The 13224-nt window shown below is 45.9% G+C and overlaps 1 protein-coding gene across 1 annotated transcript in view; it reads right to left on the bottom strand.

Moving 5' to 3' along the window:
• Window positions 1-13224, bottom strand: part of syne1a (spectrin repeat containing, nuclear envelope 1a) — a 131654-nt gene that overhangs the window by 21340 nt on the left and 97090 nt on the right. Inside the window, exons 105-128 of the mRNA XM_071516808.1 lie at window positions 12931-13146; window positions 12194-12295; window positions 11962-12081; window positions 11377-11577; window positions 11076-11249; window positions 10627-10758; window positions 10151-10347; window positions 9758-9890; window positions 9465-9647; window positions 8976-9125; window positions 8472-8648; window positions 8168-8323; window positions 7896-8051; window positions 7598-7768; window positions 7183-7316; window positions 6837-7041; window positions 5608-5790; window positions 5266-5412; window positions 4984-5138; window positions 4560-4707; window positions 4266-4360; window positions 3821-4055; window positions 3137-3331; window positions 1429-1554 (exon numbers count right to left, since the gene is read on the bottom strand). Of these exons, the coding sequence (XP_071372909.1) occupies window positions 1429-1554; window positions 3137-3331; window positions 3821-4055; window positions 4266-4360; window positions 4560-4707; window positions 4984-5138; window positions 5266-5412; window positions 5608-5790; window positions 6837-7041; window positions 7183-7316; window positions 7598-7768; window positions 7896-8051; window positions 8168-8323; window positions 8472-8648; window positions 8976-9125; window positions 9465-9647; window positions 9758-9890; window positions 10151-10347; window positions 10627-10758; window positions 11076-11249; window positions 11377-11577; window positions 11962-12081; window positions 12194-12295; window positions 12931-13146 (3891 nt within the window). The remainder of the gene's footprint in view (window positions 1-1428; window positions 1555-3136; window positions 3332-3820; window positions 4056-4265; window positions 4361-4559; window positions 4708-4983; window positions 5139-5265; window positions 5413-5607; window positions 5791-6836; window positions 7042-7182; window positions 7317-7597; window positions 7769-7895; window positions 8052-8167; window positions 8324-8471; window positions 8649-8975; window positions 9126-9464; window positions 9648-9757; window positions 9891-10150; window positions 10348-10626; window positions 10759-11075; window positions 11250-11376; window positions 11578-11961; window positions 12082-12193; window positions 12296-12930; window positions 13147-13224) is intronic.

The following is a 13224-nucleotide window of genomic DNA, read 5'->3' as shown; positions in this document are numbered from 1 at the left end:
CACACACACACACACATATAGACACACACACTCTCCCCGGGGCAAATAAGGATGCTCTCTCTCTCTTTCATGCGCACACTCCCTCTCTCTCCTCCTCTCTCTCCCCACCCCCCTCTCTCTTCTCAGCTGATGCTAACAATGTGCAGCAATTCTCGCAGCCCCCCTGCTCCCCGAGGAGCTGGCGGCATGTCATGCATGAAACATGACTGCACACAGCGTCCAGTGGCTGAGGCGGACGCAGAGTGATCACAGCGTGGATCCCCCACACAAATCACAGATGATGACAGCATGAGCAAACATGGATGCTGTAGCTACAAGCAGCACTGTGGTATCGTTTCTGTGCCAGCCATATTGGTAATTCCCCACCAAGACAGGCTCAAATGTCTTTTTTTGCCATTGTTGATGAATTACAAACACACTATATGCAGGAAATAAGGATGGGAACCCTTTTGTAATTAACTAAACAACATACATGCTAAGTCCCCACAGAACAATGAGACAGAAGCTGATAGATAAAGAAGATCTCATGCTGCTGGTCTGTGTATTCGTCACTGCAGCCAGATTAAACGGGTAGACGGAGGGCATGTGTGTGTATTTGCATGTGTGTTTGTGTGAGTGTGTGTGAGAGGGAAAGAGAGAGGATTGAGAGACCAAGAGAGTAAAAGAGAGTGTGTGTGTGTGCGTGTGTATACAGCAGAGTTGTAAGTCTCGAGACCATTCTTGGTCTTGGACCTATTTTGTCTTGGTCTTGTCTTGGTCTTGACTTCAAGTCTTGAGGTCAAGACCAATTTTTATTCTTTAATGAAGAATAAAAACTTCAAATCATTAATAAAATGGTGAATTAAAAAGGATGACTTTACCCGCTTCAGCTCGGTCAGCTGACCTCCTCTACCTGCTGCTGCGTGTTGTGGCTTGATCACTCCACACTGTTTACTGTCGGGAAGACAGTATCCATAGCAGCCAGCAATGTCTGCGTCCTCTGTGGTAATCCCATTTGGATTTACTAACCATAAGGCGTTTGTGAATGGCGTTACCAAAAAAAAAAAAACTCTCGGCTGTGTGCCGATTTTAGAGCTAGATAGGATGGTCTGGTCTTACATTTACAATTGTAAATTGCGAGCGGTCTCAATCTTGATCTTGGTCTTGTACTCTTTCAGTCTCTGTCTTGTCTTGGTCTTGACCATAAAAGTCTTGGTCTTGTCTTGGTCTTGACTGAGACAGTCTTGACTACAACACTGGTCTACAGTATACAGTATGATAGAGAGACAGAAAGAAAGGGAGACAGACAGAGTGAGAGAGAGAGAGTGTCTGTGCATGGATGTGAGAGATTAACCTAGAAGGATTGAGAGTGTCAGTGTGTGTGTGTGTGTGTGTGTGTGTGTGCGTGTGTGTGTGTGTGTGCGTAAAACTGTATTATATTCTCCTCACCTTGCAGCGGATTTGCTCTGAGTGTAGCTCCTCATGGTGGTCAGGCAGCGGCGCAGACAGCTTCCGCTTGAAGGCCCTCAGCTTCTCTAGTGACGCATCTATGCCCTTCTCACAGCGCTCCCAGTCCTGCACACACACACACACACACACACACACACACAGTTAGAGCTGAAACCCCACACACAGGCTGCAGAATCTACCTAGACTCAGAGAAGTTAGAGGCTATAAATTCTTCTTGCAGTTGCAGCAGTGGTGACAGTAAGAGCAAGCTGCAGAACACACACACACACACACACACACACACACACACATCTAGCCAGAAGGCCGTGCAATAACCAAGGCTGAAACTGAGCCACGTCAATTCTCATACTGTAGATAGACTGCAGCCCACTCAGCTCTGAACCTCCCAGGCAACAGCATGAAACAGAGTGATACAGCACAAATCCACCAGCCAAAGAAGAGAATTAACACAGCTTCATAACAACAGTGGGAGGTTCTGCTCCAAAGGGCGCAGATTACAGCTATTTTTAGAGTCCAGCAAACAGTACAATTCAGGGTAAAATAAGGCAATATTCAGTAAGAAATGCAGCAGCGAAATAGCATACCTGAAGCAAGAGTCATGGTAAAAGAAACCCAGGACAGGACTAGAATACCTAGTCAGCCACGGGAGCTGCTGTCTAAGCGCAAAGCCAGCAGGACAGAAAGTGAGAAAGAGAGAGAGAGAGAGAGCAAGGAAGATAGAGACAGAGAGAAAGAAAGGAGCGAGAGAAAAGAGAGAGCCATCTTCTCCAAAGACCCCGGATGCTTCTTTTAAACTGCGTCACACACTATTCAAAACGGGCCGCTTTCTCCAGCCTGTAAAATCAAACTCGCTGTGTCTGAATCATTACAGCTCACTGCACAGTGCCCGCAGCCTGTGTGTGTGTGTCTGTGTGTGTGTGTGTGTGTGTGTGTGTCCTGGACTGGCACTCTTTATCTTTGTGCATTTGTGTTATTTTCTTGCACAAATGCTGCAGGGTGTGTGTGCATGTGCGCAGGTGTGCATGTACACGTTTGAGTGATGTTTAGGGATTCATCTGCATAAGTGAGTGTGCATTTCTCCCACTCTCCATCTCTCTCCCTCTTTTCTTGGCAGGGTAGAGTTACACTCTGGCAGCGATGCATAATACATATGATAACTTGGTTTCGCTGCCCTGCATGTACAACCAGGCTCATTAGAGCTCACATGGGCCGATGCCCTTCAGCTCCCTGTGCATCGCCTTTATACTGCAGCATGGTGGAGACGCAGCTGCTAGCTTAGCATGCAAAACTGACTTGGATTCTGCTCACATGAGGCTACACATACCTGCAATAGTAAGCAATAAAATGATGTCCCATAGTAAAGCATGACTGGATCTGATGCTTTCTCACAGATGGACTTCAAACTCCAAAATAGCTATAATTAGTCATCATAATGACAAAAAAGCATAGTACTGTGCATGGAGCTAATCAGGGTTAAAATAAATACTAAAAAGGCCCATCTTAAGGATGCAGTCCTTCATATTCTGTTTCATTTTAGTTGAGTGAGGGAGTGACTCAATATGGAACCAATCAATCAAGTAACCAACCAACCAACCAACCAATCAACCAAAAAAACTAAAAAGCAATCATCTATATATTCCACACTTGAATGAATGACTCTCTACTCCTGTGTGTAGTTTTGACTGACCTTCAGCAGGCTGTGCAGCTCCCTCCTCTGCTGGTCCAGGCGGTGGTGGGCGTGCCTCCACCTCTCCTGAATGTCCATCAGCTCCGTCTGCAGGGCCGACTCGGCCTTGGCGTCGGCCGACAGCAGCAGGCTCCTGCCGGCCTCCACCGCCAGGATGTAGCCTCCCTGCTGCCGCTGGAGCACCCGCTCCCTCAGCTGCAGGAGCAGAGACAGGGACAGCGGGCGTAGGGGGAACAGGTTAACTAAGGGAGGCTAAGGTTGGAAACGGGGCGAAGGGTTTATTTAGTAGGGGATTCAGATTTGCTTGGGTTAATTTAGAGTTAGGGTAGTTTTTATGGGGTATATGTAAAAAGTGCATTGTGTAGATTTGATAAGATGTAGGCTGTGCAGCATACAAATGGGTTCAAGGTCCCCTTCCATTGACCTCACAAACATTTTTTCAAACAAGTCTTGCATGCAAATAATTCATTTAGCCGCTTATTCCTGCCAGCTGAAACAATTCCCACCCTAACTCACCTGCTACACACCTGAAATTCATTTTGACTGGAATTGTGAATGGTGGGGATAATCATGCATACATTTTTTAGATTAATTGCTTTCAGAGAAGCTTAGAAATCTGAATGGGGTGATGAGGCCATTATAGAAGGCCTGTAAAATGCTCCTCCATAAACTCCTTTAACCCACCTGTATCTGATCCAGCATGTTTCTGGCCTGCTGCAGGGCCACTAGTTCTCCTGGCTGATGCACATCCGGGTCACGGCTCACTTCCTGGAGCCATCGCCGCAGCTTCTCTGCCATCTCCTGGTAGTTCTGCCACTGGCGGACCAGACTGTCAATAATGCCCCTCCGCTGCTGGGCCCGCCTCACTACGCCTTGCCACTGATTGCTCAGCAAGGCCAGCTTCAGGCTGAAGTCATCTCTGTTAGTAGGAGAAGAGAAAGTGAGAATCACAACAATCCATCAAAATTCTGAATTCAATGCTTTATTGCCATATGAACAAAGTTAACTGGAATGCTTGATGCTCACAACTGACTTCAAACTTTTCAAGATGTCTTAGGAAGTCACTGATAAGATTGTTTTTAAATTGTGAGGTGTGTGTGTGTGTGTGTGTGTGTGTGTGTGTGTTTACCTGTCGTCCACTTGTCCCTGGTCCAGCATATGATGGCCGTCACTGATGATAGAGTACAGAATCTGCTGTCTGCTGAACATCTCTGCCTGGAACAACTGCAAATACACAGATGCACAAACACATACACAGACACATTATTATCATTATTATTATTAATGAGTAAATTGTACATACTTCAATAATTACACCAGTAAGTACACATTATCCATACACAGGCACGCATTCACACACAACCGCACAACATAAAAAAACGTACAAACACACACACACACACACACTCCCTGGCCCTCTGACCTCGTGGTCTCTCTGCTGCTCCAGCAGGCTGTGGTAGTTGCCTGAGATCTCAGCAGCCAGCTTCTGTTCTGTCTGAGACAGGAAGTCCATCCAGGCCTCACACTTCTGGAGGAAGCTCTGCTGTTGGAGCAGCACCGCCTGCAGTTTACTGGAGAGGGACAGACAGAGGTAAGCAAGAGGAACGTAAACAACAGGAACATCGTAGAAGCTCTAACTCTCTGGGCAGACCGCTTAGACTTTTACATAGTCAGGGTTAAGAAATTCAGGCTTAAACCTACTTAAATTCAGTTTAACCCCGTTTTTAGTGTGATTTATATTGGCGGTTGTTCATCTTATGGTGGTCACTGACTGTTCAGAGATTACCATATCTTTTTATTTATCACTGCACCACTATTTACAGGTAAGTATCAGGGGCTTTAGGTACCTGAACCTCTCAGTAAGGTGAGCAGAGTGAGCAGCCCAGGATCTGTTGAGGCCCTGCAGGCGTTTAATGTCTCTGTCACTGACCGGCAGTCTGTAGGCCAGCTCATTGACACGCTCCAGGTCTGGAGACAGACTGCTCAGCTTCAGCAGGTGAACCTGGAAACACATTATCACACATGTTTAATATGAAATTCCATTCTGCATAAGGACCAAACAATCTCAGAGTTTGAAGAAGACTTGCATGCACTGCACAACAACAGCCAAGATACCGGCATTTTTGTACCTTGAGTTTCTCCATACGCGCCTGGATGACAGTGAGCTCCGGCGAGCCGACCGGGTCCGACTCCTTCAGCACCTCCTCTGCCTCCTCAGCCTTACGGATCAGTGTGTCCAACTGCTCAGTGAAACCATCACAGTTCTGAGCTCCAGACTAGAAGGAGTCAGAGAGAGAAAGGAAGAAAAACATGAGAAGAGAGAAAATACTGAAGTGACGGGTCTCTTTCTGGCTTACTAGTCATATCTCATTCTTTGTATTTTGGGGTCATATACTTGGAACAGTGTGCATGTGATGTGCATGTGTGTGCATGTGATCCTGCCAACGCCAAACCCACCCCGGCTGTCCTACCTGCAGTACCTCCTGCTGCCTGTGCAGGGCGTGCTCCAGTGTTGCTAGGCGATGTGTGAGTGACAGCTGGTCTGACTGGAGGGCTGCCATGGAGGAGGCGTCGACCTGGCTCTTCAGCTGTTCCACTAGAGCCTGCAGCTGCTGGAGGGACTGCTGCACTGAGGCCTGGTCGCCCAGACACTCCTACAACAGCAATGTCATCGGAGAAAAACACAGTAGGTCAGGAACAGAGAATCACTGTTCATGAGCTGCCTTTTTCCATTTGGACTGTTGTCCTACTGAGAATGAGAATCACTTTAATAGCCAAGGACAATAAATGTTTAGGGCACAGAGATATAAGAAACATAAGAAAAACTGTTGTGTTCTTTGCATGGCAACGGTGCATTTTTTTAGTTTATCCAATGGGTTTTGAAAGGGGTTCATAAGCCAAAGGGTAGTAGAAGTTTTCCAACCCACAGAGGACCATGAATCCTGAAGTTAAGCCATGAAAATCACCAAATTTGGAGGTTTTCATATGACAACAGCAACATGTATCACTCTACATAAATACATTCAGTATGAGTAAAAGAAGGATTGTGGGTTTTCAGAAGCACCCAAGAGGGAAAGGAAAGCCCATGCACCAACGACTTTATTCTCACTGCATAACACTGGAACACTTCTCCACTGGCATCTTTCTGGTATCTATTTGCCTCAGTGATCTTCAATCAAAATAACTCTATGGTCTGCTTAAAGTACTACAACATTGTATCCCTAGACACCCCCCAGCGTGGCCCTACAAGCCCAGCTTGACACTGGGGGACCCCTGCAGTGTAAATCAGGGGCCTGTCTTTCCCTTTGCGGTCTCCTTCTCAAAAGGCTTTTGTCACAGTGTGTTGTGAATCTACATTCAAGCAGACAAAAGGACAGGGTGCAATTTGGGATTCTGCAGAGGGTACAGGGGCTTTGTGAATCTTTAAAGTGAGCTGACAAGCTGTTTCTGAGCTTATTCACAGGTCCTTAGAAACTGAAAGAGACTGAGGAGGCTGGATTTCTCAGCCTCCTCTTGCACTCTCAGGACAAATGCTGATTTTAATCCGCTAAAAATGTAGACTCAGTAATAAACTAACAGTAGACTTGGGCCCTGCAATGTCACAACTATAGAAGAAAGTGGTTTTAAGTAAATACAGGTAAAAAAAAAAGGATTAAAATTATGTAAAAAATCAAATAGAGCTATATACAGCTGTACTCACATTGCAGTCCTTTATCCAGGCGCTGCTTTCCTCTTCTGTGATGTCCCTGTCGGTGGCGCTCTTGAGCAGGCGGTCAGCCCGTTCCTCCTGCCTCTGGACCGCTGTCACACACTGGCCGTACAACACTCCGTAGCGCTGCCACAGCCCCAGCAGGGCCTTGCTGCTCCTCAGCTGCTCTGAGATCTGCTCTAGAAGACTGTTCCACCTGGGCCAGAGGAGGAGAAAGGAGTTAAATATTGAGCTCAGGTCAGCAGGTAGTTGATGATGAGGATTATAGCTGCAATTCGATTTAAAGAGACTCAAGATGTGTGTGTGTGTGTATGTTGTTCCGTCCAGTTGTGCCTACCTGATGTTGACGTCCCGGAGGGCGTTGTTGAGTGTGTCAGCCACAGACGGGTGGCACTCAGTCAGTAGCTGGTGCGTTACGGAGCCAAACTTCCTCAGACTGCTCTCCTGCTTATCCATCTCCTCCTGGAGGTTCTGACACACACAGACACACAACCCGAGTTACAATTTATCATCTCCTGAATAAATAGGAAGGTATTTTGAATACAGAGATGGATGCAACTAATCCTTAAGTCAGCAATCATTGTTTACAGCAGAAACTATGGCTATCAAACACATCATTCATAGTTTAGGCATTCAGCAGATTATCCAGAGTGAGTCCAACAAGTGTAATCACAAATAATAAGCCATGTGAAGGTCTGTGTTGAGCTGTTCCCCCTGTATGAAGAGGGTAGTTTAACTCCTGCACTCCTCACCTCCAGACTCTCCACCTGCTGCTGTACGGCCTCCAGAGAGCCGTTGAGGAGGCACAGCCTGGACACAGAGTACCTCCCCTCCATCAGGTAACCGTTGATCTCCTCTGCAGCTCGCCGGTACAACGTCCACTGCTCCAGAACGGACCGCAAGCTCACCTTCATCTGACTTATCTGAAGTGGGGAATGCGGGGTGAATATGGCTGAAAGAGCCTTATGAGATAATTTATGTAACCACCATGATATTTACTGTGTTTACTTTTTAAATTCATTCTATTCGGAAGGAATCCCAGAAGCTCACCATGTGGTCCAGGTTGCCCCAGGACTGGTTCAGTCCTTTGAGGGTCTCTTTGACAACAGAGCAGGCCTCTCCTTTCTTGTCCTGGATGAGAGCACTTCCTCGTTCCTCTGCTTTCTCTAGATCCTTCTCTTTCTCCTTCACTAATTCCTCTAACTCCTGTGAGAACAAAATAAGTTATTTCAAGAGAGATAGAGAATTTGTAAAAATCTAATTGTGCCAGAGTAATATATCTGATGTAGTATGCGTTATGGATATAAGTGCTGTGTCCCTACTTGACAATCTTTAAGTGCATTCTGCACCGATGCAACATCCTCTATCCTGTGTCTCTTTTTCAGTTTCTCCTCCTGCAGTGTGAGCCAGGTTTTCAGGGCCTGGACTCCATTTTCGTGCTCCAACCAACATTCTAGTAGTCCTTCCAAAAGCTGAATCTAAGTCACAAACACACAGGAATTCAGAAACTGCAAATTCATGCATGCACACATTATAAAGTAACAATCTGAAAAGAATAGGGTCTAAATGTTCATGTCCAACTCATATGTGCTCTGTAATTCAAACAGCTCACTTAGGGAACTGTACCTTCTCAGTGATAAGCCCCTGCAGTATCTGCCAGCGTCTGTTCATAGCTCCCAGCTTCTCGGCAAAGTCCGTCTTGTCGCTGCGCTTCCCCTCCACATCCTGACTGCTGATCTGCAGCACCGACTGGTTAACAAAGTCCACCGTCAACTGCTTACAGGTCAAGTCTATACGGTAACCCTGTGGAACACAGATAAGATATGATGAGAGCGTGATGAGGAAGAGATGATCGATGAAAGGATGGATGACGAAGAGCTGGAGGGAGTTTTCACTTCTGGTCAAACTGCAAAGGCAAAAATTGCTAAAAATAATGTTTACAGAAACAATTTTTTTTCCAGTCTAGTTAGGGTTGGTGTTAGTCATTCAGTCTTTATTGAGGTTAAGGTTAGAATCAGATATAATAATCAACTTTTTGGTGAATATTATGCATGAAGATTTGCGGTCTGGCCAAAACGTAACAACTGCTGGAGTCTATAGTGTTAACAGAGAGAGATGCCAGTGTCGTACCTTATACTTCTGCAGGAAGTCTTGGATCATCTCTGAACCTACAGCTCCCATAATCTTGTTTTGGTCCTCTTCTATTATGTTCTCCATGAGAGAGATCCAGCTCATCAGCTCTGTGATGGCATGCCGCGACGCCAGCTTCTCCATCTGCAACTGTGGGAAGAGAGGAGAGGTGTTACAACAGTACAAAAAGTATCATAAACTAAAATTTGTAAGCACTTCCCCAATTAGCTCCATTACAATGAAATGAAATGCAATAATATGAATTGAAAACATGGCTAAAGAAGAATAAAATGAGAAAATACAGAGTAAAATAGGTAAAACAAATTATGCGACAAGCCTGTGCAGAAATGTTGGAATCAATATCAGACCTATATTGATTAACATATTAGTCATGCAATCTGCACATCTCAGAAATGCCCTAAAAATTGCAACCATATAGTATATAGTATATAGTATAATCATATAGTATAACAGCAGCTGTTTCCAGACCTGGTGTAGCTTCTCCTGCACCACAGGGATGCGAGTCAGCAGCTCAGCCCACTGCGTGTCGACCTGGGCCAGTGCTGACCTCAGACCAGCTGTATCTACTCTTTTCAATCGCAGAAGCTGGTTGCCTGTACTCAGCACCGAGGAACGCAGAGACGACTTAGCATCCACCTCCTTGGAAAACTCCTGTCAGAAACAGAAAGGAGAGTGAGAGAAGTTGGAATTTGACTGAAAATCTATTAAATTGATCTGAATGATGTGTATGGGTAATATGTCTGGGATAACTCTTAACTAACCAGGAAGGCATAGAGGTGGTCTCTGACAGTCTCCAGCTCCTGCGGAACGGTCACTGACTGAGTAGTCCAGAACTCCAGCCGGTCCAGAGCCGATCGCAACCACTGGCTCAGCTCTGCTGACTCACTCTGGTACCTGGGACAAAAACAGGACAAAACAGATTATTTTTCTGTTTTTTGTTTTTTTCCATGTATTCAGCATCCTAGTGTCATGACAGGTATTACTGACAGGCCAAAAAATCTGGCTCACTCAATGAATATCACTGATTTGAAAGTCAATTCTTGTTTTTAATGAAGACAGACAGGAAAACAAAAAGGTGTGACAGGCAGATAAACAGACAAAGCCTGTCACTGCCAGACAGACCACGACTGTGACTGCCTGCCGTTGTGCCTGACCTGCTCCAGTGTTTGAGCGTGGAGTCGAAGCGGTGCAGCTCCTTGTTGACCTTGGTGGTGGAGGAGAGCCAGTGTTCTCCCAGCTGGGTCAGCTGGTTCTCCAGGTCCGAGCAGCAAACCGACAGCAGGAGCCTCTTCCCCTCCTCCAGCACCTGGTACAGCTGGGGCTGGTGCTCCGTCAGGCTGGCCTTCAGACGCTGGAGGACAGAGGAGGAAGAAAGAACCTTACTGATACACATAAGATCACATATTTAACACTATGATGTGAAAGAGTAGCACCACAATATATCTAATAAGAAAGGAAAACCGAGGTTGTGAAATTTAGTGAAAATACTCCATAATAATATAGTAATAATGGAGTGTATATATATATGAGTTCAAAGCCTTATGTCATTTACTTGGTGATGCATTTACATCTGTGCACACAGAATATGCAGACATAAATATCTGCATCCAGTGTGTGTATAGTTCCTTACCTGGTAGAGACTGATCCTTTCATTGAGTCTCTCCTCTGTCTCCTCTACCAGACCCACAGTGGGGATGCTGCACTCCACAGCCTCCAGCTGTCTGCACAGAGCCTGGTAGTCCTCCACCAGCCTGCTCCACGACTGGCACAGAGAAGAGAGGGGAGGGAGTTAATATAGTCCCCCATGCTGTTTCATCACTTTGATATTTGTGATATTTGATAATAAATGTGACATCTATCCATTATGCTATCCATACACTTGACGCTTCATCTGTGATTCCCACCAGAAAACCATCTACCCCTCCCTGGTTCAAGCTGGTAGTATTTAAAATGTCATGGTCTTGCTGTATTGTGTTACACAGTTTTTTATTTGCTATAATACCTCTGGGATTACAATAAAGACTGAACTGAACTCTACTGCTCCCTTTCCCCATCCAAGCATGAGTCTGTGGCTCTCACCTCCAGTATGCCCTCCAGCTCCACTCCTCTCCTGTGGGCCTGTTTGAGCACACTGTGGGCTAAGGCCATGGTCTCCTCCAGGTTCTGGCTTTCTCTCTGCGCCACCAGACCGCACACTTTACTGTAGAACGTCTGGGTCAGGATCATATGGCACTCCAGACCCTGGAAGAACTCCTGAAGGAAAGGAGAACAGGTTATTTGACTCAAAATGACCAAAAACGATGTTGCAAAGCATCCAAGAAAAAATAAATAAATAACTGAAGAACACTGCAATTCTATTCCCCTTCACCCCCCCACTTACTTTGTGTTTGTCCAGCAACATCTGGACCTCTATAACAGACACCACGGTCATCTTCTGGTCGGCGGCCATCTTGTCCTGGGCGGTGTCCACCAGGTCAGTGAGGTCATGCAGGGCAGCTTCATACTGGGCCTTGAGAGACAAGCCGTGGTTCAGGCTGCTACGCCTGGAGCCCACCATCAGCACCAGCTCTTCATACGCATCCTGGACAGAGTGACGGGTGGTCAGTTAACATCAACATGCCAATCAGTAAGCATTACAGTTAATAGGACATCTGGATTTCCCATGGTTAAAATGACATTAGATTAAACTTGAATGATTAACTTTAATGGTCAAAGCAAAAGCAGAGAACAGGATGTAGATAAGAACAGAGCAAATAGAGAATTTAATACAACAATTAATTACAACAAAGGAGTATACTGAACAAATAAAAATGATGTACTGTAAATATTTCAGATATGGTATGATAATCACTGGTGGCGCTGATTTCACCCTTTAGCACAGTGGTACTCATCTTTTTTTTCCTTTAGCAAATATGACCTTTGTCATGAAGTCATGTCCAAGTAGGTTGTTGTTTGTTTGGATTACCTGTAGTTTGAGTAGTTCCTGGTTGGAGACCTGGTCAGCCTGGAGTCCCTCTGCTCTGCTCTTCAGCTCAGTCACTCTCTGCTCAAACTCCCTCAGACTGTCCTCCACCTCTGATAATGTCTACATAAGAAGGAAAACATTCACTGAAAATCTCTTCTCAGAAGCCACTGCCAATTCACTAGATCTCTGGGACTGCTGCGCACCTCTATGTCTGTATCTCCATCTCTCTTACCTCTATCTGTTTGGATGCAGGTCTGTCCACAGTTCCAGCCATCCTCTGCAGCAGCTGGTGTTTACTCTCGCTCAGAGCTGTGAACAGCATCCTCAGTTCATTCTAGCAGAGACGGCAGAAGAAGAAGAGAAGAGGTTAAGAAGTGAAACATGTCGTCCCCCACGAATGAGGCAGGCACCCCTTGGGCCAATCAGTAACAAGATGCATCATCTCTTCAAGTTTCATCAAAATTGAACTGGTGTTGTAGCAGTTATTATGGCCTTTCAAAGTCTGAAATTCTGACATTAAATTATAGTGTCCCCATCAGGCCAATGAATGAAAATTGGACCAGTATTGTCTGAGATATCACATTTGAGTTTTAAATTTTGACCTTTTAGTATAGTGCCCCCATTAAGTCAATCAATGTGAAAGGATAGCCGGAAGTGTGTAGCAAGTTTTGTGTCAATCAGACTGACCTTTAATTATAGCGGCCTCATTAGGCCAATCAGTGTAATATGTAAGGATAGTTGGATGTGTGCCGCCATCAGGCCAATTATTAATTTTTAAATGCATGTGCCAACACAGTGCCAAAATGCATAATCTCTCCAAGTTTTGTCAAAATCAGAGCAGTGGTGTTTAAGTTATCACTGAGATTTCAGCCATGCATTTCTGACCACTTCTCAGCCACTCCACCACCCACACACACCTATATTATGCAAATGCACATAAGCCTGCCCTTCCCTGTCGGGCCTCGGTACCTGGAAGGTGGAGTGCTCTTGCAGCCTGTCCCTCATGGCGTCACAGTGCTGCTCCAGGGTGGAGTCCAGCAGGCCCAGCCTCTCCTGCAGACCCTCCAGGGTGTCCTCCATCAGGGCCCGCTCCTCCCCTCCACACAGCCGGCCCGCTCCTCCACCCAGCAGGTCTCTGCACTGGTTCAACTCCTCGCTCAGCTCCTTCAGCTCCTTACTCAGGCTCTGAACACAGGAGCCGAAGTCAACATCTCATCCAGTATATTTCCCATAAACCCCCCGTTTTAATGGTTTTAAATCAGG

The sequence above is a fragment of the Centroberyx affinis genome, unplaced genomic scaffold (assembly GCF_046629955.1).
Source record: "Centroberyx affinis isolate AG114_WGS23_722 - 3 ecotype Tasmania unplaced genomic scaffold, CSIRO-AGI_Caff_v1 ptg000431l_1, whole genome shotgun sequence".
Classification (NCBI taxonomy): Eukaryota; Metazoa; Chordata; class Actinopteri; order Beryciformes; family Berycidae; genus Centroberyx; species Centroberyx affinis.
The sequence above is the reverse complement of the archived record's forward strand: the minus strand, read 5'-3'. Positions and strand labels throughout refer to the sequence as shown.